Raw genomic sequence first — 23,063 nt, 5'->3', positions numbered from 1 at the left:
TTTAAAGCTGGAAATAAATATAAATGAATTGATGGTGTGCATGTAAACTGGATTGTATGAAAAAGGGACTTTGGGGTTTATCTTGTTATTATGGCAGGCCCCGTCACAGGCTGAAAAATGTGGTACTTTGGTAGGGCCCCCTCACAGGCTAGAAATGTTGGAACTATAATGTGCAGGCCCCGCCACAGGCCTGAAAATGTGATACTTGGCAGGCCCCCTCACATGCTAGAAATGTGGAACTATAATGTGCAGGCCCCGCCACAGGCTGAAAATGTGATACTTTGGCAGGCCCCTCACAGGCTAGAAATGTGGAACTATAATGTGCAGGCCCGCCACAGGCTCAAAATGTGATACTTTGGCAGGCCCCATCACAGGCTAGAAATGTGGAACTATATTGTGCAGGCCCTGCACAGGCTGAAAATGTGATAATTTGGTTGCCCCACCACAGGCTGAGAAATGTGACCGAGATTTGACCCAAAGTCGGAAAGATAATTAATCCGGATCAAGTTGAAGAAAAGGCATTGAAATTATAATACAGGTTTTATAAGCTATCATATGCTATAATCATTCTTGTGTGGCTGGACTTTTATTGATGTTTTATGTACATACTTATATTGATTATTTGAGCTTTGATAGCCGATTTATGACTTCATGATATGTGCATCGACTTGTCGTGATTTTCAGATTTATATTATTATTGTGTTGGTGTGGATGTATAGGGATTCTTACTGGGCTGTAAAGCTCATCCCCTTTTCTTCTTTCTTTTTATCAGAGTTGCAGGATGCTTAGATTTGGATGGGATGGGCGCAGAGTGCAAGTATCAGAGTCATTAGCTAGTTAGTTTGTTTGTCCTTCTTTGATGTCGATGACATTTGAAGATCTTGTAATTGAACTAATTTATTTATTTGGACATGTCGGACTGCTCTATTTGAATTACTAGATTAATTGTGGATTTATTGGAATTTTTGTTAATCATAGGCCTTGCATGATCTTTAGGGCACTGCTCTAGGGCTCATGCGGCCGGTCGCGTACCGAACCCGGGTGCTGGGTTCGGAGCGTGACAGAGTGGTATCAGAGCTTAGGTTTAGGTATCCTTGGGTTTAGGTTCAGGTGAGTGTGAGTGGAGAATTATGAATAGAAAAACTATCAGAGCTTGGTTTATAATCACCTGAGATTGTAACAGGAATGATATTGTAATCTAAGGTTTAAGACCATTAGGGACTGTGGCCTTAGTGGCATCAGAGTTTGAGGTTTAAGATCATTGGGGATGGTGACAAAATTGGAATCTGAGCATATGTTTAAGATCACTAGGGATTGGGACTGAAATATATTATAGCTTAAGGTTATGATCACTTGGAACATGATGATTAAATTCAGTGCTTAAGGTGTAAGATCACTGGGCATTGTGATAAAATGTATGCATCAGGTTTGATTTTCGATGAGTGTGGAAGGGAAGTATCATGTTCAAACTTGATATAGGTTTTGATGTGATCGTACTTCTGGTTTTACTGCTAATTATTAGAGTGGGATTTGTACGTAGATCTTCTATAGTATTGGAGTGAGCTAAGGAGATTTCATAATATTGAAAAGAATGTTCTTCGATATTGAAAATGTATGCGGATTATATCTGGTATTGGTATGTTGGATATTGCAAATAGGTCTATTTTCTATTATTGTATTTGATTATTTTGAGGCCATAGAGTATGCATATTGATGGGGAAATTCTAATTATTTGTATTCTCATGTTTGGATTGGGCTACTGGATTTTACTTATAATCGTAGAAGACTATTTGATGTGTTAATTTAAAACTAAAGCCTAGGTTTAAGATTTGAGCAGGGATCTTTTGTCATTGTTGATGAAACCACTAATAAATATCATATTGAGTAAAGACTTCGGTCATGAGATGCTTATATGAATTATCATATATAGCATTGCTGATGGATGTTAAGAACCCTTGGTGAAGAAAGATTTGAAGATTGATAGAGTTAATTTCTACTCATAGTGATATTGGCTCAATGACTTTTAACCCATTGAATTTGAAGTAAATCCTTTTGGAAGGAAGGTCAATCTAAATTATGTAATTGAATTGCTAAGGAATACAGAGTTAATTAAATCTGGATATTTTGGATTCTAAGTTGTGAAGATCATGTAGTGACCTTAAACTTGATTAATGGCTTGAGGATTAGTTATGGTTAGTATACTCTTCATAAATTGAGGACATAGAGATTTGGAGGTTTCGCTCAATTAAAGTTTTAAAATTTGTTTTTTTTCTTGCTCCTAATGCAAAGTGATATTTCGGTCATAAATCATTTAGAGGCTTTAGAGTATTTAATGGATTAAATCAGAGTGCGCAGCGGAAGTGTGGTGGTTTGACTTATTTTGAAATAGGTTAAGGACATTAATATTTGATGTAAAAGGTATTATGATGGAACACTTGAGTTAGTTTCTAGTAGAGGAGAATGTTGTTGATTCTATGGACGATCTAGAGGTAGCTATGTAATTTTCACCAGTGGGTTCTTATATTGTTGACAATTCTTGGAAAAATTTTGGGTATCTTACATTTAGCATTAGCAGATTGATGATTCCTTGGTTGGGCTTAGACCTGTAATGTTTTAACATGAATCTCCTATTTGTTGGGATGATGTGGGCGAGAGAAAATTATTAGGCCCAAAGATAGTGCAATAGACCATAGATAAGGTGCAAGTGATCAGAGAACGACTTCGTATAGCTTAGAGTCGTCAAAAGAGTTATGCTGGTAATAGGAGAGAACTGAAATTTTAAATTGGGGATCATTTTTTTTTTTTTGAGAGTGTCACCCATTAAGGGAGTGATGAGATTTGGGGTTCGTGGTAAATTGAGCTTTAAGTATGTTGGTCCATTTGAGATTTTGGACAAGGTTGGAGAGGTGGCATATCGACTGGCTTTACCACTAGCTTTATCCAGTGCACACTATTTTTTTTCATGTGTCGATGTTGAAGAAATATGTTCCAGATCTGAGTCATGTGGTAGCATATGAGTCATTACATGTTCAGGAGGATTTGACCTATGAGGAGTTTCCGGTACGAATTATGGACAGAAAAGATCAGGTACTACGACATCGAACCATTCCTTTTGTGAAGGTACAATGCAATAATCATACGGAAAGAGAGGCTACTTGGGAGCTCGAAGAAGAGATGAAGGTCAAGCATCCGCAACTATTTGAAACCTGAGGTATGCTAATTTCGAGGACGAAATTTTTTTTTAGGGGGGGAGAATGTAAGAGCCCACATTTCATTGGGCTTTGGGCACCAACCCAACCCATGAGAAAGGGGGAGGGAGACTCCCAATCGGGTCTTCTCCCTCCCCTGTTTCAAACTATCCCTCCTCCCCAAATCCACCGAAAGGAAAGGAAAAAAAAAAGAGAGGGAAATGGGGATCAATCTTACCTAAATTGAATCAATCTCCATCTATAAAAGACCCTTTTTCCCCTCTTCCTAGGGCATCAACCGAGAGCCCTTCAAAAAAAAAAAAGGGATCCGTGAGAAGCTTGGGTGGTTTGCCGTCGGGCTTGCCGGAGAAGCTCGCCGAAGGCAAGGTGAGTACCCTCTCCTCCTTCTCCTTCATCTTTAGGCCATTTCTTCTTTGGGAATATGACCGGTAAGCCGCCGGATTGAGGAGAACCGAGCCTCCTCACGGTGACTTGGTGCCTTCTTCCGTTCAGCCGGCCGTCGCCGGGCATGGCGCACCGCCGGCACCGTCACGGGCTGACGACCATGGTGCGTCGCCGGCCGTGGGCCGCCTGCTGCCCGAGCACCTTCCCCCTTTCCGTTGGGAAGAATGAAGAAGGGAGAGAGAGAGAGAGAGAGAGGGAGGGAGAGCCACTCGGTTCTCTCTCTTCTTTCTTTGCCTTTCTCTTCTCCCTCTAGTTTCTCTCTCTAGTTGGGGCTCTCTCTCTCTAAACTTGGATCCATGGAGATCATTGTTTTGAGGATTCTGGATTGTCATATAGTTTGGATAAGTTTTAATGATGATTTGATTATGTAGGGAAACAATCTATTGGACGAGAGGACGCTGAGCGGAGTCCTGCGCATTCCGATTTATAGATCACCATGAGGGCGAGTAATTAGTCTGTCTGAGTTTTCAACAAAGGGTAAGGATCCTTGTACGCTAATCCTGCATGATATAATATTTTTATACTTAGATATGTATGATATGCTATAATCCAGATAAATCAAAAATAGTTTTATATTAAATTATATTTTGATCTTGTTGGCTTGTGGTTGATATTATGATCGTATTCGCTGTGGTTGGTATTATGATGGATGCATGCATGCGCATAACTTACACCTACATAATTGGACTGATGGATGTGGTGCTCTAAACTAACTATGTGGGTTGCCCCGTCACGGGCTGGAAACGTGACCGTGGTTAGTTTAAAGCTGGAAATAAATATAAATGAATTGATGTGTGCATGTAAACTGGATTGTATGAAAAAGGACTTTGGGTTTATCTTGTTATTATGGCAGGCCCCGTCACAGGCTGAAAAATGTGGTACTTTGGTAGGCCCCCTCACAGGCTAGAAATGTGGAACTATAATGTGCAGGCCCCGCCACAGGCTGAAAATGTGATACTTTGGCAGGCCCCCTCACATGCTAGAAATGTGGAACTATAATGTGCAGGCCCCGCCACAGGCTGAAAATGTGATACTTTGGCAGGCCCCCTCACAGGCTAGAAATGTGGAACTATAATGTGCAGGCCCCGCCACAGGCTCAAAATGTGATACTTTGGCAGGCCCCATCACAGGCTAGAAATGTGGAACTATATTGTGCAGGCCCTGCCACAGGCTAAAAATGTGATAATTTGGTTGCCCCACCACAGGCTGAGAAATGTGACCGAGATTTGATCCAAAGTCGGAAAGATAATTAATCCGGATCAAGTTGAAGAAAAGGCATTGAAATTATAATACAGGTTTATAAGCTATCATATGCTATATCATTCTTGTGTGGCTGGACTTTTATTGATGTTTTATGTACATACTTATATTGATTATTTGAGCTTTGATAGCCGATTTATGACTTCATGATATGTGCATCGACTTGTCGTGATTTTCAGATTTATATTATTATTGTGTTGGTGTGGATGTATAGGGATTCTTACTGGGCTGTAAAGCTCATCCCCTTTTCTTCTTTCTTTTTATCAGAGTTGCAGGATGCTTAGATTTGGATGGGATGGGCGCAGAGTGCAAGTATCAGAGTCATTAGCTAGTTAGTTTGTTTGTCCTTCTTTGATGTCGATGAACATTTGAAGATCTTGTAATTGAACTAATTTGTTTATTTGGACATGTCGGACTGCTCTATTTAAATTACTAGATTAATTGTGGATTTATTGGAATTTTTGTTAATCATAGGCCTTGCATGATCTTTAGGGCACTGCTCTAGGGCTCATGCGGCCGGTCGCGTACCGAACCCGGGTGCTGGGTTCGGGGCGTGACACTTCCATTTAAGCAACACAAGAAAAAATTCAGCCACTAGCAACCTGATCTGATACCACTTTGTTGAAAAAAATGCAATCAAGAAATAATGATGCTGCAAACTTTTTTTCCTCTTTGTGTAATTAAATAGGATATCACTCACCAAGCAACAATAATCTCTGCAATCTACTCAAGTAATTAACAGGCAAAATAATCAAGCAATCCACACATAAGAGGCAACATAATTTTTTAATGTAAAAAACCCTTCTATGTGAAGGAAAAAAACTACGAGACCTAGTCCAGCTAAAAACTTTCACTATTTAGAATAATAAAATTATAATAGATCCTCTCTAGTTCAACTAGAGGCTACACAAACATCAATAAGATTTAATCTTGGCTTCCACGACAAAAACATTCATCACTAATAAGACGGATTTCAACAATAAACAATAAAATAGAGAATAGATCTCACCAAGTGTTAATACTTAAAATAATCAATAGAGAAGGCTTTTCAATGATTCAAACCGTTCAATCTATAACTTTTAATATTAAGAACAACATACTAAAATTTCAGCCAAATTTAGATACAATCAACTATCCATAGAGTTTTTTTTTTCTCTCTTCTGTTTTCTGTAGAGCCTGTGCTCCACGGTAGAGCCTGTGCTCCACGGTTTCTTTGTGATTGACTCACCCAAGATGGTGTTTCCTTCTTATCCTATTTGTTTTTTTAAATTCAAATGAGGTGGGTCCCGCATAAAGGAGGGACCACACCAACAATAACCAAAAAAAAAAAAAGAAAATGCTACAGGAAGTGAAAGTAAGGAAAACAATATCTGAACATAAGATTAGACAGGGAATAACAAAATTTATGATATATACTTTGAATTGCTAAGATTAGTAGCTAAGATTGTTGATTTGGAATCATTTGAAATTGAATGCAACCAAACCATAGATTGACTCTTTCACGTTGAGCTTTGGATGGAGCTGACCAAGCTGGTTAACTGATCCATAGATCATGATTTACACATTTTGAACATGAGCTTTTGTCGAGTTTTTTTACCAGTAATTTAAAACTATAACAATTCTTATCATAATTTTTCTATATCCTTTCTTTTTTCTTTCCCTCCAATTGATGCCTTGAACAAGTAGAAACTGCCAACTTGAATCGGTAATGCTTCCTTTTTTAGCATGGTTTTTTCCAGATATAATATAATTTGATGTTTAGATTGCCTCAAATACTACTGGATATGGTTTATATTGTCACCGCAATACCTTATTCAACGTGGAAGAGTGTTTTGCTTGGCATCAGGTTTGCAGAAGTGGCTAGGCTTCAATTTGTTTGTTGGTTTGATATAGGCGGCAGGATTGACTGTCGACTACTCTCTCCTAGAACAACCTATGCTGCTTATCTCGTCTTCAAATTGGACTCCTGGTCATCTGGACTTGGTCCGCCTCCCCACTTGGCATCAGTGAAGCTAGGAGCTTATGCCTCGGAGTTCAATATCTGTTTGGAAGATCATGATGACAGAGATGAGGAGGAGGAGGAGGAGGAGGAAGGTCGGCGGCAACGGCAGCGGCGGCGCTTGAGGGATGATGGGTGGATGGAGATCGAGTTAGGGGTGTTTTATAACGATGAAGGGGACGACGGTGATGTTGAAATGAGTTTGATGGAGGTGAAAGCGTTGAATTCGAAGCATGGGCTTATCGTCCAGGGCCTCGAAGTAAGGCCCAAAATTTGACTTAATTAGATGCTGTTGTGATTGTTTCTACTGCTTCATACTCTGAAAAAAAACTATTTCTTGTTGCTTCATGTGCATGTTGTATAATGTTAGTAGCTACCAAAACTACTTCTAGGGGTCTTCTGGACAATTTGAATATTGGAGTTACAGATAAATTTGAATTTAGTTAGTACGATGGCTTCAACTTTTGTCCTTTTTCATATGATAAAAGCAATAGTTTTTTTTTGTTTTTTTTGGTACAACGGTGGCTCACCCACAATAGGTGTGAGTGCAGCCCATATAAAGTCCAAAAGAATAAGAGCATACAACGGAGGCAGAACCAAGACAAGGTAAAACCCTACCCTCCATGTAGCATACAATAGCTTTACCTATTGTATTGATTTTTGATCGGGCAAAATGGCGCTTCCTAGTTTCTCAATGGACCAAATGTAGAACCCTCCATTTTTCATGAATGAGCACATCATCCATAAGTTATGTTATTTAAGATACCAAAAATACAAGACTCTAAAGATTTAAATATATGAAAAAATTATAGGAACACTCCCTCTACTTTGATCAATTTGCAGTCAAACCTCTAGCTTTAAAATTTTTTAAATGAATCTCTTGAGTTCCCATACTGACCTAATGCTATCCTGCTATTTATCTGTGCTAATAAAGCAGTGTCATGTGTCCATGACATGCTCATTTATATTTTTATTGGACTAAAACATCCTTGGCATGAGTTGTGTAACTTGCTGGAGGAGCAAGCATCCACCGCCTTTGGAAAAACTATTTTGCACCACCTCATTGGGATGTGCTTTAGCACACATAAAAAGCAGGATAGCCATTGGGTCAGTATGAGAACTCAAATCTGCCAATTTTGCCTTAGGTCTTCATTGGGCTCGTGCGTACAGGAGCTACTTACTTTCTTTACTTGGCATGAGTTGTTTGTGGATCTGAATTTGAACTCCTGTAACTTGCTGGAGGAGCAAGCATCCACCGCCTTTGGAAAAACTGCTTTGCACCACCTCTTTGGGATGTGCTACCTTCGATATGGCCGGCCAATCGGTGAACCAGATCATAATTGATCCATAATGATCTGGTTGACCAAGTCAGGCTTGATCATGAGTAAATAGAAAATTGATAATGTACATTCTCCTTCATTGGCAAAATGCATTGCCATCCCATCAGAAATACTTGGTTTGGCCATTTTCCTTCATTGGCAAAATTCATTTCCAGTGAGAGAACAAGCTCAGAGCCTCAGAGAGGAGTAGAGCCAAAGCACATCCATGTATTGATCCAGTTACAGAACTAGTGAATCAAGATGGTCCCCTATTTGCCCTCGCCCATGCCAGCTTCCACTTCCAGTACTGTTCCCTCTCGACTCCCTCTTCACCTCCCTCCTCCTCGTCGTATCTTTCTTAGCCTCCACCATTAGGGATGATTAGGATGGTGGAGACCATGGCCCTGGCCCACCCTGCAACTCTTCACCTGAACGCTCCTCACTGCTGCCACAGGAGCATAAGAGCTGAAGTGGTGATTGAGGAGGCAAAGCGGGTCGAGGTGGAGGGTGACTCGGCAATGGAGATGGTCCCCAAAGAGGGTGACCAGACCATCATTGCCAATGCTATGGGGCTGGCCTTGTGATCTTGGTCCGATCACTCCCACCGCGACTCCTCTCTCTTTAACAATGGTCGGATGACTGGTCGAAAGATCCTTGGGAATGGTCAAATATCTAACTGAATGGTTGTAAACAAAATGATTGCTGAAGAAGCAAAGACATGAACAAAGGATTGGAATGGAATGTGACAGTTGAGGGGAAGTGGAAACAACTTCAAAGAAGATTTTTTTTTTTTTTTTTGGGTACATCGGCACCTCACACAATCTAGGTGTCAGTGCAGCCCATAAAGTCATAGAGAAAAAGAAAATACATCGAAGGCAGCACCGAGATGTGAGTATCCCCAACAAACTCTCCAAAGTGGTGAGCCGCAAAGAATGCCACCCAGTCCGCCGCACTATTAACCTCTTGGAAAACATGGGCAGTTAGAGGTGCACTCCCCCAAAAGTCTGCGGATGTCATGTATTAGTCGCAATCTGCCTGCAGCACAGCCCGACTACTGGACCAACTCGATCACTGTAGCTGAGTTTCTCTCCAGAATAATACGATCTGCGCCCAGCACCCTCCTCACATAGAAAATATCCTTCCACGCGGCCCGATCTCGACGTCGAGCACAGACTGATCGAAGATCCGTCGGCCCCCAACTACCATAAATCTGGCCTCCTGGTCCTTGATAACAAATCCGACACGGCATACCAACAACGTTGGGTGGTGGATAGCCTCAAAAATAGCACAAATTGGCCAAAGTGGGACTCCTGCAATTTTGCCTTAATATATTTACCAAATTGCATCATATTTGTTAAAATTTGAAGGATGAAAAGTGAGGCCCACATAATCAAGAGCAAAAAGAAATAGCATCTTATCAAAAATTATTAGTATATTTGGATGGCATCTCATCCTAAGAGCTTGTCCTCTAAGAAATCTAGGATTCAAATCCTGAGATATATTGCTTCAACTAAAAAAAGAAAGAAAGAAAACATCTACAAGTGATACAGAAGCCATCCTCATGGTACATTCAGACAAGGGCATAACCCTTTACAAACACCTTTGATGGTGTTGTACACCTCTAAGCTTCTAAATTCAGTCCAACTCCGGTCCGGTTTGATTAGGCTAGTACTTCTGCCAGATCGGTCGGTTCGACCCGGCGCTTATGGATGTATTTATAAACTTTATAGGCTGACACTTATGGATGTACTTATGCATGTTTATGTTATGTATGGTGTATCTGTTCGGCCAAAAAAAGATTGTGAGCAAATCTAGCCTGGTCCACTTGGAAGTCAACTTAAGTTGCTGGCAAAGTTCAGGTTTCTAGTGCAACAAGAATCAGCCTGAGATCGGGATCAAATCGCAACCAAAATGTTTTAGAGACTTTAAAAATCACTCTAACTCCCTCCCCCATTTACTTGGGTTTCAAATGACAAGTATGTTTTTCCCACCTACCATCCGAGCGGGATATCCCTCACTCTTTTCCGCCATTCTTCACCAACTCTTGGGAGTTTTCTGCAAGTAGTCAAGCTGAGCCTGAGCTCGCCACCAACTCCCCTACATCACAGCAATTGCTTCGCTCCGTGTCGGATGAGCACCCGCGTTGGGCCCCAGTTCCTAGTGTGACAAAAAGCAGCCTGAGTTCGGGATCAGATCGCAAACAAAATGTTTTAGCAATTTAACACACCGTCTCCCTGAGACTTCAAATCGGTCCACCTCTCCCATCCCTCCCCATTTTTCTTGGGTTTAAAATGACAATTAAACCTTTCCTCACCTACCCTCCCATTGACAAATCTCTCTCTCTCTCTTTTCCTCCATTCTTCCCTAGCTCCTTTCCTTTGTTCTTCCTTCGTTCCTCTTTTCCCTTCTCCATTCCATTCCCTAGCATTGGATCTCAAGAAGAGAGGATGCCACGTGTCCCAATGAATGCAGCACTGTCTCTGCCGAAGTCACAAAAGAATCCTCAAGCAACATCATAGGCTCTGCTCTGCAAAGAATTCCATCAATCTGAGGGTTTGCATGATCGGTTTGATCCGACCGTAGAGCACATTTGTTGGGGCAATGGGCAAAAAGAGGGGCGGAGATGAGGTCCATGTGGAGAGAGAGGAGATCATTTTGAAATTTGAAAGTCTCATCCACTTCCCGTGAGCACATTTGTTGGGGCAATGGGCAAAAAGAGGGGAGGAGATTAGGTCCATGTGGAGAGAGAGGAGATCATTTTGAAATTTGAAAGTCTCATCCACTTCCCGTGACTAGGAGAGGCATTGCCATCAGGGATAGTGACATGCCATCTGGGATAGTAATAGGGCAAACCGAGCTATAGATTGGGTTGCCTCCTTCGTCGCTCGATATTCCGGAGATTTTTTCTTGACTAGGGCAGATGTTATCTCTTTTGTCTTGTATCATTTTCTATCTCTTATCTTGACTTGGCTGGCTGTACTCACGTAAGAGCTATATAATATGTCGTTTTTACAAGAAGAAGAAAAAAAACAAAACAAAACAAAAAAAAGAAGAGTTGAGGGGCATGACATCCTCCAAAGCCCAGCCAACTCAGCGAGTTAGATTGGGCTATGAGATGACTCGATTTAGAACCAATTCTGGAACTCGTGAAGAGCAAGACAGGCTACTCAAGTCTAAAGCAGGAGACCGACCACCCAAAGCTATTGGAGATGAGTGATGATTAGCCCCTGCGAACTTCGTGGGGTGGGTTAAAGCTACCTCTTCCAAGGGTTGGGACCTAAGCATAGCAGCTTCAACCGGCAAATACCCACTAGAGCTCAGAGGATCTTTACAAGAGAGGGCGGACGAGGTCAAGGCATCCACATAATCCTGAAGCATAGAGAGCTCATACGACGAAGGAGATTCAACAGTAAAATTGAGGACCTCAATTTTAACTAGATAGAGGAGATCACTGCAGGTGAGCTCAATAGTCCTCTGGATGAGACCGGGGTCCTCGCAATAGATAGATAAGACGAAGCATCTCGATCAAGGTTAACTAGAGATGAAGGGAGGATATTTTGTAGATGACCAAAACCGTTGGAAGTCCAATTAGAGATGAATTATAAAGAGTAGAAGTCTCAATGCTACGTAAAAAAGCCATTGGAATATCAAAGAAGTGATAAGTTCGGTCTAAAAGTGGAATGCATAAATAATATTCTATATTATTTAATGAGAAGGAATTTTATTAAAGTTTCGGCAAAAGGTTGATACAAATAATATTGTCCTAGTATGATGAATTTCTACGGGTCTTTCATACTTGTTGGGGGGAAAAACCCAAATCAAGTTATTTTAGAGGCGCTCGACTAGAGAGCGCCGACCAGAGAGGCGCTCGACCAGAAAGCGCCGACCAGAGAGGCGCTCGACTAGAGAGCGCCGACCAGAAGCAACCCCGCCACAGGACACTCCGCTAGGCAACTTGCTCGGCTCGGCACCTGTGCTAGGCCCATGCCTTAGCCGAATACCCAATCCCGCCTAATCCTCCAAAAGATCTGACGACTAAAGTACATGACTCCATTACAATCTGCCACCATCCCTAAGTCATCAAGGCACGAGATCTCCACAGGAACTCGGCACGACCTATCATTAATGCATAAGACCCCCTCAGGCCTCCGATGCACTCAGTCATTAAATGAACACAGCTCAAGACGATCTCCGGATCACTGAACCGTCAAAGCGTGTGGTTCACCCTGACCACCGGTTCACTCAGCAATTAATGCACTTACCATCTACGAAACCCAGGCCCGCCACGGCCGGCGGTTCGACCACCCCCAACGGGTCCGATCAACCATGACAGCTCCCTGACTCCAGTCTGATCCGGCCTTATTCTCCACAACGCCATTAATGAGCATGATCGTGCCCAATTATTACAAAAGGAGACAAATTCCCGTCACCTCCCAGGTAACATAATATCCCTCTATAAAAAGGGAACCTGGGGGAGAGACAGAGGGACGAAAAAAATACGAAAACATTCTCCTCCTTTATCCCCCCATATTAGCCCCCTCTGACTTAAGCTTCGGAGGGCCGGCGCCGGAAAGCCCGGCCACCGGCTTTCTTGCAGGACTCTCCAGAGGACGCCGCCCGTCGACGTACCGCCACCCCTGCAGCGGAGCTCCTCCCCTCTCGGTTCGCGGCAGCCCCCGGGTCGAATTTCCAGCAACAGTTGGCGCTAGAGGAAGGGCCCGAGTTGCTGCCATGAAACTAAGAAGTAAAGGGGCCTCCAATGCCTCTCGACGTCCTCCACCTAGTCCTGGACACTCTGTCCAGAACTCGCCACCTCCGGCCGAGTCAACTCCTCAAGTTCGGCCGGAGCAGTTTGATGCCCTGGTGCAACAGGTGCAGGCCTTGGCTACTGCCGTCCAAAGCTTGCAACCCAGGGGCGTCCCGACGGTACCGCTCCCTCCGGCCCCGGTTCAACCGGAGCCTCCTACAAGTGGACTTTCCCTTCGAGGTCAGGACTCTCAAATCCGGGCCTCCTTCTGGAGAGAACACCCAGTTAGAGGCCCTGGTGACTGGCCACAACCCTCAGAGGCCGAGTCAGTTCCAGGGCAACTCGCACCAGAACAGACCGCTGCAGCGATCCCTCAGAATGACGAACTCGACAAGAAAGTCGAGGAGCTGGAGCGCCAGATCCATGCACTCCACGGAAGGAAATCGGGACGTAACAGTGACTTCGAGTTCACTACGAAGTCCCCCTTCTCCCTGGAGATCGAAGATGAGCCGGTCCCGTCGCGGTTCAAGATGCCCCAGGTGGAGCCTTACAACGGCAGGGCCGACCCCCTAGACCACCTAGAAAGTTATTGGGTCTTAATGGCCCTACAAGGAGCCTCGGAGGCCATGATGTGCAAAGCTTTCCCAGCGACACTCCGAGGACCGGCCCGGCTTTGGTTTACCGGGCTAAAGCCGAGTACTGTCTCCTCCTTTGAGCAGCTCGGCAGGCAGTTCGCCGGCAATTTTGCCGCTAGCCAGCCCCAGCGGCGGACATCAGACTCCCTCCTTGATATCAAACAAAAGGAGGGAGAATCCCTTAGGGAGTATTTGGATCGGTTTACCGCCGCAACATGGGAAGTCCGGGAGCTCGACCAGTCAATCGCCATGTCAGCACTAAAGACTGGAGCCCGGTCTTACAGGTTCCTCTTCTCTATCGAGAAGAACTTCCCTGCGGACCTCACCGAAATGCTTGTTCGGGCGCGGAAGTACGCCAAGGCTGAGGAAGCCCTGGCCGTTAGGCGGAGCGGGGTCGAGCAGAACCCCAAGAAACAAAAGAGACGCCGTGAGGAGCGCGGCCAGCCCAGAAGCTCGTCCCCGCGCCGAATTAAAAATCCGCCCCGCCTGAAGAGTCCACTCTGATAGTCAATTTTAAAGACCACGCAATAGCACGTATCTGGTAGGATAGTGATTACGGGTATCGATCCACAGGGATTGGGGTACAGTTGTTTTTCTTTGAAAAAAATAAAATATTTAAAAAGGAAGAGTTGGTGAAGAAAATTAAACTAAAGAATTTTAATAAAGCAAAATGCAATTAAAAAGATATCAGTTTGGGAGAACCTAGAGCAAGGAATTCACCACTAACATCGGAACAAGGATTAATTAATTTTTAATTTATTCTTGGATAAACATGCAAATTGGCTACAAGCCTAATAAGCATTTGAATAAAATTTCACAAAAGTAATTTGGGCATAATCCATCTTCAGTTGGCATGAAATGTCTATCCTAATCTAAGGTGGCAGCACATCGCATCTTCCCTAAGCATGGACTATCTTATATTTACCTAGTGATCATGAAGAACAGTTGTATAAACTTCACATTTAAAATCACAGAAATTAAATATGAGATGAAATAAAATATTTATTAGAAGCAAAATAAGGTTTATACAACTTCAAGAATAGAAATCAAAAATATAAAACCCTTGGCCCTTTGTTAGGGCTGCATCCAGCCCTAGTGAGGAGATCAGCCTTTCATGGAGTGGTGGACGGCAGCAGCAGCACAGCAGCGGGTTCCCATCTTCATATGAAAATCTTCTGCTTTCGTCTCACTCCCTCTATTCCCAAAATATCACAAAGTATTCTCTCCCTCTCCTTTTTTTTATTCTTTTGTGGGAACTCCCTAAGAAGAGCCAAGCTCTTCTTCTCCCGGTGGGGAACTTGGCCTCTCAGGAGAGATGGGAGAAGCCTCCCCCCCCCCCCCCCCGGTGGGGGAAGAAGGAATGGGACGGAAGAATGCCTTCCTCTGATCAGAAGTCCTCCCTTATATAGGCTGCATACCTCCTTCTCCTCTTCCCTGCTTCACGTTGAGATAAAGACGGATCTAAGCGGAATGAGGCTTAGATTTGTTCGGGATGCTCATCCCGACTGGCCGCAGGAGATCCGGATGTGGGAGAAGTTGAGCTGGGAGCTGATGTGTTGATTGCTGGATCCTTGAAGCTCGCCGAACGGCTGGATTGGTTAGTTTGAAGTCAGCTTGATCCTCGGTTGCAGGGGATGGCGAGGACGTGGACGTCAGGTTGAGCTTACAGCCGAGATGGAGATGCTGGAGGCTTGAAACCGGTGGATATGGCTGCGAACAGAGGATCTTTGGAACGAATTTGATAGGTTGGTTCTCAGATTATTGGAGTCGGGAAGTTGTTTGGATGGATTCGGGAGATTGAGCTGCTGAGAACGGAAGAAACGGCTGAAGCTCGTGATGGTTTTGTTCCGCTGAAACAGGGGATGCATGGGATTTGTTCCGAAGAGGAGATAAGGATGGAATGCTGGATTTGAATGGGATTGGCTGCAGATGTTTGGGATTAATCCGGGAGTTTGGATGAAGCTCACGGCTGGGAATGGATGTAAAGTGATCCGGAATAGGGGAAATGATGAGAAGATAAGCTTGAATCTTATCCGTGGGAGATATGGAGATGAAGCTAATCCAAGCTTATCCGGGTTGGGAGGAAATCCTTGGACTGCGGACGATGTGGACGCTGATGTTGTTTGGCATGCATCGCAGGAGAAGATGACGCTGGATCCGTGGTTGTGAAGTGATCTGGATGATTGGAATTAATCCAGGTTGAATGAAGGGTTAATCAGTTGGAATGAGGGAGTTGTTCGTTTTGAAGTTTTGAATTTGATTCAGCTGGAAAGAGCCAACGGCTCTGTTCTTTGGATTCGGAAGAAAGATACGGGAGCTAGAAGATAAGGATGAAGTAGGGGAGGATGCATTTGGATGTTGGGAATTTCATGAGATCAAGCCGTGGACGATGGGATTCTATTCTCATCGGAAGAGGAGTTCTGTCTTGAGGTAGGGAATAATGTGGATGAGGAGTTCTGTCTTGAGGTAGGGAATAATGTGGATGAAACGAGCTGGGCGATGGAGTTGGATCCATGCGGACAGTTTGAGCCGTGATAAGATGATATGAGCTGGGAGCAGGGGATTTTGTTTGGATGCTAGGATCTAGCGGAAGAAAAGTGAAGGCTTGAACTCCGTTTTGTTAAGCTGGGAGGTGACGTGGAAGCTAGAATGTTGCCCATGGCTGAGAAGAGATGAGGCTTTGGGATCTGTGCAACTAAGATGGTATGCCTTGGGATCTAAAAGACAAATAATTGAAGGGATTTTATTAAAATAGGAGAATTGGATCATGTGGAAAAAGAGTTGGAACGAGTGGAAAGAAATTTAGGTGAACGTGTGAAGAGTCAGGAATTAATGGGAAGCACTGGATTTTGGAGAAGAGTTCTTGGAGTCGACTCTAGAGGATGTAAAATGATGCAATGTAGTTTAGGCTTTACCTAATTAAGCGTGACTTAACCTGCATACATTAAGCTCAATCCGTAAATAAGTAAAACTCGAATTACCTTTAATAATTTATTAAAATGCAATGATAAAGGTAACACAATTTTTTAATTGAATTTACAAAATATGTGAATTAAAATAATGATAAGTGCTATGAATAAGATATTAATTTATGCATTATTTAGCACTTATCACACCCCCCAACCTACATTTTGCTAGTCCTCAAGTAAAATAAAATAAAAAACTAACTCACTTTCGCAGGAATCGCGATTGCATTTACCGTATGCAACAAGGCTTTAAACCCCTAGGTGGCCCTAGTGGACGAGTTTTGTCTCGTGAGGGTTTCTGGCTCAGATACCCACAAACTGTAGTCGAAAGAATTTATTTTATTAATTTATAAAATCTAATTTCAAATGCATAAGTGCCAAGAATTTCAAAAGCACACAAAGTTTTAATTACTAAGTCAGCCCAAATCCTAGGTCAGTATGCAACTTAAGTTGAAGTTATTAAGTTCTCCGTTAGAGAGTTGTAAGGCTAATTTATACTTGGGTGCTCGGTGATATCTGGACCATACACAAGCTAAGGCTTTAGATTCTCTAAAATACTGCTAAAGCTAGTAGTTTCCAAGAATTGGTCAGATAAGACCTAATCACTGATTCAAAATCATCCTATCTTGCAGGATTTCGAGAGTTGTGGATGTTTACTTTAATACCTCATAGGCTTTATCTGTAATATTCCAGTTTACTCGAATTTTTACAACGACGGCTTTCACACTATCGTCTTTTTCAAGGTCAATATTATTTTCTCTTTTTCTCTTCTTTTTTTTATTTATTATTTTTTTTTATTTTTTTTATTATTTTTTTTTATTTTTTTATTTTATATTTATTACGCACTTTTACTCTTGTAATGATTTCTCCATGTAACGAGCATTCAGTCAACACTCCCACACCAGATGGCATAAGGTGTTAGGCATCAAGACTCCCCTACGGACCTATGCTCGGGTTCATCATCACAAGCCCGCTGACTTTTTAACGATAGGTAGCCCTTTTCGATGTACCTGACTAAATTCACTTTTTTTTTTTAGGATAATAGTGAATTAAATAGGTATGATTCATCAGGACTCAAGGTTGCTACCAGACTTAACAACATAATGTTGAACTTAACCCTTAGAAGTGCAGGCCATGTGTGTTGTGAAATTCCAAAGTAAAAATTATCTTACAACTCACTAAAAGAACTTTTAATGAAAAGAACTCAAATAGTCTTACTCCTGACTAATCATTGAGCTTTTTAGATTTTATATACTTTGTGTATTTATCATTTCAGCACTAAGGCATGGAAATTAGGTGTTTTTTTTATAGGTAAATCTTATTCAAAAATGCGAAAATGCAAAAAATTTCTTCAAAAATTTCAATCTTATACCCCCCAACCTAGACCAAACATTGTCCTCAATATTTTTTTTGAATATTATATTATTTTTTTTATTATTTTTTTATATTTTTTAATTTTTTTATTTTATTTTGGACGAGAATATGATGCAAATGGAGGATAGAAGCATTTTACCATAATTGCATCAGTAATATGAGGGATCCTGTTAATGCAATGCAAAAATAACCTACGAAAATTGGGTTGCCTCCCAACAAGCGCTAAGTTTAACGTCTTCAGCCAGACACAGTGCATCCTTATCAAATCATACCGGGTTCATGCCGAGTTCTCCAAGGAAGAAAATTTATGGGAGACTGATTATCAGGTAAAAAGTTGACTGCTTCCATGGCCTTGTCTATATCAAAGTCAAAATGGGCCAAGCATGCATTAAAAGAAAAACACATCAATTCCTTATGTTTGCCCTAAAATCACTAGACAGCTCCTAACTGGTTTGAAGAGGGCACCTAAGCCTTCAATCCGGTCTAATGACTGAGTTGACCAGGTAAGCTCCCAGGTAAGTGGGGGGGTCACGATGCGTTGCAAAGGTCCCACTTAAAAACCACTTGCCTCGAACAGATGAACTGTCTCCCTTGGGACAAAGCTTGCCTAGACATCAACTGAGCCACAGAGCGAAATTGGTGCAACTTTCGATGATCTTCGTCCTATTGAGCTCGAATGTCCCTAGGGGCCAACGTCTAATTGATTTTATTTAACGTGATAGCTATGTGAGAATTGATTCACCTAATTTGGGCAAGAATCTGGTGATGAAATCCAGTTCTTATCTTGTTGGGGTGATTGCCCTTACTATGTGCGGATTAATTGGTGTATATGTATCAAGCATGCATTCACACTTTTGCTGAAATTAAAATCAAACAATCACCACAAAATTTCAGGCTAATTGGGAATCAATTTAAATAAGAAAGGTTCAGATGTTACCAAGAGGAATTTTTTCAGTAATTTTTAAAGCAAACCTTTACAGTATTTCTTTTTCAGCCGTTCCCTTTCTGATTGTTCCAAACTTCCTCTTCGATTCCTGATCAAATGATACCAGAAAAAATCAAAAATTAGTAAGAGAGAAGAAGGGGATAAAGAAAGTAAAAATAGAAACTATTTTTATTTTATTTTTTTTTGAATTTTGTTTTTTTTAATAAAAAGAAAAACAACTATGCTACCAATCCCCGGCAACGGCGCCAAAAATTGATAGTCAATTTTAAAGACCACGCAATAGCACGTATCTGGTAGGATAGTGATTACGAGTATCGATCCACAGGGATTGGGGTACAGTTGTTTTTCTTTTAAAAAAAATAAAATATTTAAAAAGGAAGAGTTAGTGAAGAAAATTAAACTAAGGAATTTTAATAAAGCAAAATGCAATTAAAAAGATATCAGATTGGGAGAATCTAGAGCAAGGAATTCACCACTAACATCGGAACAAGGATTAATTAATTTTTAATTTATTCTTGGATAAACATGCAAATTGGCTACAAGCCTAATAAGCATTTGAATAAAATTTCACAAAAGTAATTTGGGCATAATCCATCTTCAGTTGGCATGAAATGTCTACCCTAATCTAAGGTGGCAGCACATCGCATCTTCCCTAAGCATGGACTATCTTATATTTACCTAGTGATCATGAAGAACAATTGTATAAACTTCACATTTAAAATCACATAAATTAAATATGAGATGAAATAAAATATTTATTAGAAGCAAAATAAGGTTTATACAACTCCAAGAATAGAAATCAAAAATATAAAACCCTTGGCCCTTTGTTAGGGCTGCATCCAGCCCTAGTGAGGAGATCAACCTTTCATGGAGTGGTGGACGGCAGCAGCAGCACAGCAGCGGGTTCCCATCTTCATATGAAAATCTTCTGCTTTCGTCTCACTCCCTCTATTCCCAAAATATCACAAAGTATTCTCTCCCTCTTCTTTTTTTTATTCTTTTGTGGGAACTCCCTAAGAAGAGCCAAGCTCTTCTTCTCCCGGTGGGGAACTTGGCCTCTCAGGAGAGATGGGAGAAGCCTCCCCCCCCCGGTGGGGGAAGAAGGAATGGGACGGAAGAATGCCTTTCTCTGATCAGAAGTCCTCCCTTATATAGGCTGCATACCTCCTTCTCCTCTTCCCTGCTTCACGTTGAGATAAAGACGGATCTAAGCGGAATGAGGCTTAGATTTGTTCGGGATGCTCATCCCGACTGGCCGCAGGAGATCCGGACGTGGGAGAAGTTGAGCTGGGAGCTGATGTGTTGATTGCTGGATCCTTGAAGCTCGCCGAACGGCTGGATTGGTTAGTTTGAAGTCAGCTTGATCCTCGGTTGCAGGGGATGGCGAGGACGTGGACGTCAGGTTGAGCTTACAGCTGAGATGGAGATGCTGGAGGCTTGAAACCGGTGGATATGGCTGCGAACAGAGGATCTTTGGAACGAATTTGATAGGTTGGTTCTCAGATTATTGGAGTCGGAAAGTTGTTTGGATGGATTCGAGAGATTGAGCTGCTGAGAACGGAAGAAACGGCTGAAGCTCGTGATGGTTTTGTTCCGCTGAAACAGGGGATGCATGGGATTTGTTCCGAAGAGGAGATAAGGATGGAATGCTGGATTTGAATGGGATTGGCTGCAGATGTTTGGGATTAATCCGGGAGTTTGGATGAAGCTCACGGCTGGGAATGGATGTAAAGTGATCCGGAATAGGGGAAATGATGAGAAGATAAGCTTGAATCTTATCCGTGGGAGATATGGAGATGAAGCTAATCCAAGCTTATCCGGGTTGGGAGGAAATCCTTGGACTGCGGACGATGTGGACGCTGATGTTGTTTGGCATGCATCGCAGGAGAAGATGACGCTGGATCCGTGGTTGTGAAGTGATCTGGATGATTGGAATTAATCCAGGTTGAATGAAGGGTTAATCAGTTGGAATGAGGGAGTTGTTCGTTTTGAAGTTTTGAATTTGATTCAGCTGGAAAGAGCCAACGGCTCTGTTCTTTGGATTCGGAAGAAAGATACGGGAGCTAGAAGATAAGGATGAAGTAGGGGAGGATGCATTTGGATGTTGGGAATTTCATGAGATCAAGCCGTGGACGATGGGATTCTATTCTCATCGGAAGAGGAGTTCTGTCTTGAGGTAGGGAATAATGTGGATGAGGAGTTCTGTCTTGAGGTAGGGAATAATGTGGATGAAACGAGCTGGGCGATGGAGTTGGATCCATGCGGACAGTTTGAGCCGTGATAAGATGATATGAGCTGGGAGCAGGGGATTTTGTTTGGATGCTAGGATCTAGCGGAAGAAAAGTGAAGGCTTGAACTCCGTTTTGTTAAGCTGGGAGGTGACGTGGAAGCTAGAATGTTGCCCATGGCTGAGAAGAGATGAGGCTTTGGGATCTGTGCAACTAAGATGGTATGCCTTGGGATCTAAAAGACAAATAATTGAAGGGATTTTATTAAAATAGGAGAATTGGATCATGTGGAAAAAGAGTTGGAACGAGTGGAAAGAAATTTAGGTGAACGTGTGAAGAGTCAGGAATTAATGGGAAGCACTGGATTTTGGAGAAGAGTTCTTGGAGTCGACTCTAGAGGATGTAAAATGATGCAATGTAGTTTAGGCTTTACCTAATTAAGCGTGACTTAACCTGCATACATTAAGCTCAATCCGTAAATAAGTAAAACTCGAATTACCTTTAATAATTTATTAAAATGCAATGATAAAGGTAACACAATTTTTTAATTGAATTTACAAAATATGTGAATTAAAATAATGATAAGTGCTATGAATAAGATATTAATTTATGCATTATTTAGCACTTATCACACCCCCCAACCTACATTTTGCTAGTCCTCAAGCAAAATAAAATAAAAAACTAACTCACTTTCGCAGGAATCGCGATTGCATTTACCGTATGCAACAAGGCTTTAAACCCCTAGGTGGCCCTAGTGGACGAGTTTTGTCTCGTGAGGGTTTCTGGCTCAGATACCCACAAACTGTAGTCGAAAGAATTTATTTTATTAATTTATAAAATCTAATTTCAAATGCATAAGTGCCAAGAATTTCAAAAGCACACAAAGTTTTAATTACTAAGTCAGCCCAAATCCTAGGTCAGTATGCAACTTAAGTTGAAGTTATTAAGTTCTCCGTTAGAGAGTTGTAAGGCTAATTTATACTTGGGTGCTCGGTGATATCTGGACCATACACAAGCTAAGGCTTTAGATTCTCTAAAATACTGCTAAAGCTAGTAGTTTCCAAGAATTGGTCAGATAAGACCTAATCACTGATTCAAAATCATCCTATCTTGCAGGTTTTCGAGAGTTGTGGATGTTTACTTTAATACCTCATGGGCTTTATCTGTAATATTCCAGTTTACTCGAATTTTTATAACGACGGCTTTCACACTATCGTCTTTTTCAAGGTCAATATTATTTTCTCTTTTTCTCTTCTTTTTTTTATTTATTATTTTTATTTTTATTTTTTTATTATTTTTTATTATTTTTTTAATTTTATATTTATTACGCACTTTTACTCTTGTAATGATTCCTCCATGTAACGAGCATTCAGTCAACACTCCCACACCAGATGGCATAAGGTGTTAGGCATCAAGACTCCCCTACGGACCTATGCTCGGGTTCATCATCACAAGCCCGCTGACTTTTTAACGATAGGTAGCCCTTTTCGATGTACCTGACTAAATTCACTTTTTTTTTTTTTAGGATAATAGTGAATTAAATAGGTATGATTCATCAGGACTCAAGGTTGCTACCAGACTTAACAACATAATGTTGAACTTAACCCTTAGAAGTGCAGGCCATGTGTGTTGTGAAATTCCAAAGTAAAAATTATCTTACAACTCACTAAAAGAACTTTTAATGAAAAGAACTCAAATAGTCTTACTCCTGACTAATCATTGAGCTTTTTAGATTTTATATACTTTGTGTATTTATCATTTCAGCACTAAGGCATGGAAATTAGGTGTTTTTTTTATAGGTAAATCTTATTCAAAAATGCGAAAATGCAAAAAATTTCTTCAAAAATTTCAATCTTATACCCCCCAACCTAGACCAAACATTGTCCTCAATATTTTTTTTTGAATATTATATTATTTTTTTTATTATTTTTTTATA

At 41.6% G+C, this 23,063-nt stretch overlaps 1 protein-coding gene and 1 long non-coding RNA gene across 2 annotated transcripts; one reads left to right on the top strand and one right to left on the bottom strand.

Moving 5' to 3' along the window:
- Positions 1 to 6,117: 6,117 nt before the first annotated feature.
- On the top strand, positions 6,118 to 7,260 carry LOC120108109 (F-box protein PP2-B10-like). Its single transcript, XM_039121665.1, has one exon. It carries the CDS (start codon positions 6,668 to 6,670, stop codon positions 7,187 to 7,189), a length of 522 nt encoding a protein of 173 aa, XP_038977593.1. The 5' UTR covers positions 6,118 to 6,667; the 3' UTR covers positions 7,190 to 7,260.
- Positions 7,261 to 16,513: 9,253 nt separating this feature from the next.
- Positions 16,514 to 19,842, bottom strand: LOC120108111. Its single transcript, XR_005509596.1, has 3 exons — positions 19,762 to 19,842; positions 18,926 to 18,987; positions 16,514 to 16,548 (listed from the first exon to the last, which is right to left on the bottom strand). It is a non-coding gene; the product is annotated as an uncharacterized LOC120108111 (long non-coding RNA).
- Positions 19,843 to 23,063: the final 3,221 nt, after the last annotated feature.

Source organism: Phoenix dactylifera, unplaced genomic scaffold, assembly GCF_009389715.1.
Source record: "Phoenix dactylifera cultivar Barhee BC4 unplaced genomic scaffold, palm_55x_up_171113_PBpolish2nd_filt_p 001178F, whole genome shotgun sequence".
NCBI classification, from domain to species: Eukaryota; Viridiplantae; Streptophyta; class Magnoliopsida; order Arecales; family Arecaceae; genus Phoenix; species Phoenix dactylifera.
Note: the sequence above shows the minus strand (reverse complement) of the source record. Positions and strands in the feature narration are given on the sequence as shown.

Excerpts from the sequence above, each read along its gene's own strand:
- LOC120108109 (XM_039121665.1), top strand. The coding sequence starts at position 6,668 with ATGTTTAGATTGCCTCAAATACTACTGGATATGGTTTATATTGTCACC.